Genomic DNA, 1559 nt, shown 5'->3' with positions numbered 1-1559 from the left:
CAGTGGGTTGTTGAAACTGAGACACTTTGAGGAAAAAAGAGAAAGGGATGAATACTGTAGCAGAATCATTAGAGAAAGAGGGACAGCTGAGAGAAATCTTGATGAGTTTCAGGACATGATACTTAGGCACAGTAAGACTGATGTGTCTATCTTCAAAAGAGAAGATAAAAACCAGTAGCTTCAGAAAGATACATCTTACAAGACTGCAAAACTCAGAGAGACTACAATCCTATATAGCCATGCTGAAAACTCAACAGTCTCCCAAACTCTGTAAAGTCCTGACAGTTTTATTTCTGCCAAGTGCCGGTATCGACACACTACAACTGGATTTCCTAGTAGTTCACAATTCAATGGGCTATTCCTGCTATGAAGCACAACATATCCAAACAGCACATTGTTGTTAAAGCTAGAAAAATTTCATTGTATGGGATTAGTTTATGATCTTTATCCAGGTTGTAGTTTTGGATGTAATATATTCTGAAAACATGATGAGGCATAAAGCACACCAATGTTACCAAGATAAAGAAGAAACTCTTTACCTGAGCCCTGAATTCAACATGGGAGTAGATGTCAGGCCAATATTTCACAGACAGTCTATAGATCACAGATAACTGGATTGTGGTGAGCACAGTACAAATCACCACCAAAATTCCAACTAAGCAATAGTTTGCTATCACAATGGGCGTCTCCTGTATCTCCTGGTGGAACTGAAAGCATTCAGAGGAATCATATGTTTTAGAGGTGCCGTAATAGGAGAGAAAAACAGGTGAGATCACCAGTGCTCCCACCAGCCAGACAGCAGTCACCCAAGTTGCAGTGTAGCACTTCTTAAACTCTAGTCGAAAGAGGCGTATTATGATGATAGCAATGTAAAAAGCAAAGGTGGTATACATGTGGAGATAGATCATGGCGCTTGCTAGCCTGCAGGCAAACATCCCGAATTTCCACTCACGTAAAATGTAATAACTGAGGCGGAAGGGAATGCTGAGTAACAGGAGGGTGTGCAGCACCAGGAGGTTGATGATGATAATAGCCATCACAGATTGTGACCTCCTTTGAAACAAGTGAAGGGACATCACGATGACTCCAAGAGTGCCACCAGCCAGGTCAGTGCTGTATAGTGCAATCAGGATGGAGCGGAGTCTCTCAGAAGCTTCCAGCAGTGTTTCGTTGGAGGAGTGAGTATGTTGTGTTAAACTCATGTTAGGCATCTTCCTAATTTCCTCTTTTGAAGCTTACTGAAAATGAAGGATGGGAATTTTAAAAATAGACACATTGTCTTTGCTCCCTTTATTGTTAATTATGGAATATCGCAGACTGATGAAGTGACATTTACTGAATTATATTTGAAACAACGTTACCCTATGCAGTATATAATCTTTAAAAAAGGTTGACATACTCTATGTGACAGCAATAAACTATGTCTTTTGGTATTAAAACCATGTTGTATATAATTATGAATAATTTTTTCATATACTAAAGTGCATTCCAGGATTCTTTTCTAACTACTTACATCTAGATTTAGCCTTTTGAAATAGTCAAGACAGCCTGTTTGTAAA

General features: G+C 39.2%; 1 protein-coding gene across 1 annotated transcript; it reads right to left on the bottom strand.

Annotated features, from left to right (window-relative positions):
• Positions 1-347: 347 nt before the first annotated feature.
• On the bottom strand, positions 348-1211 carry LOC146591399 (putative G protein-coupled receptor 141). Its single transcript, XM_085312985.1, has one exon. The coding sequence runs from the start codon at positions 1209-1211 to the stop codon at positions 348-350; it is 864 nt and encodes a 287-aa protein (XP_085169111.1).
• Between the last annotated feature and the right edge of the window lie 348 nt (positions 1212-1559).

Source organism: Rhea americana, unplaced genomic scaffold, assembly GCF_003343005.1.
Source record: "Rhea americana isolate MKP2758 unplaced genomic scaffold, rheAme1 scaffold_373, whole genome shotgun sequence".
NCBI lineage: Eukaryota > Metazoa > Chordata > Aves > Rheiformes > Rheidae > Rhea > Rhea americana.
The sequence above is the reverse complement of the archived record's forward strand: the minus strand, read 5'-3'. Positions and strand labels throughout refer to the sequence as shown.

Bases quoted from the DNA above. Each gene is read 5' to 3' on its own strand.
- LOC146591399 (XM_085312985.1), bottom strand. From the start codon at position 1,211: ATGCCTAACATGAGTTTAACACAACATACTCACTCCTCCAACGAAACA.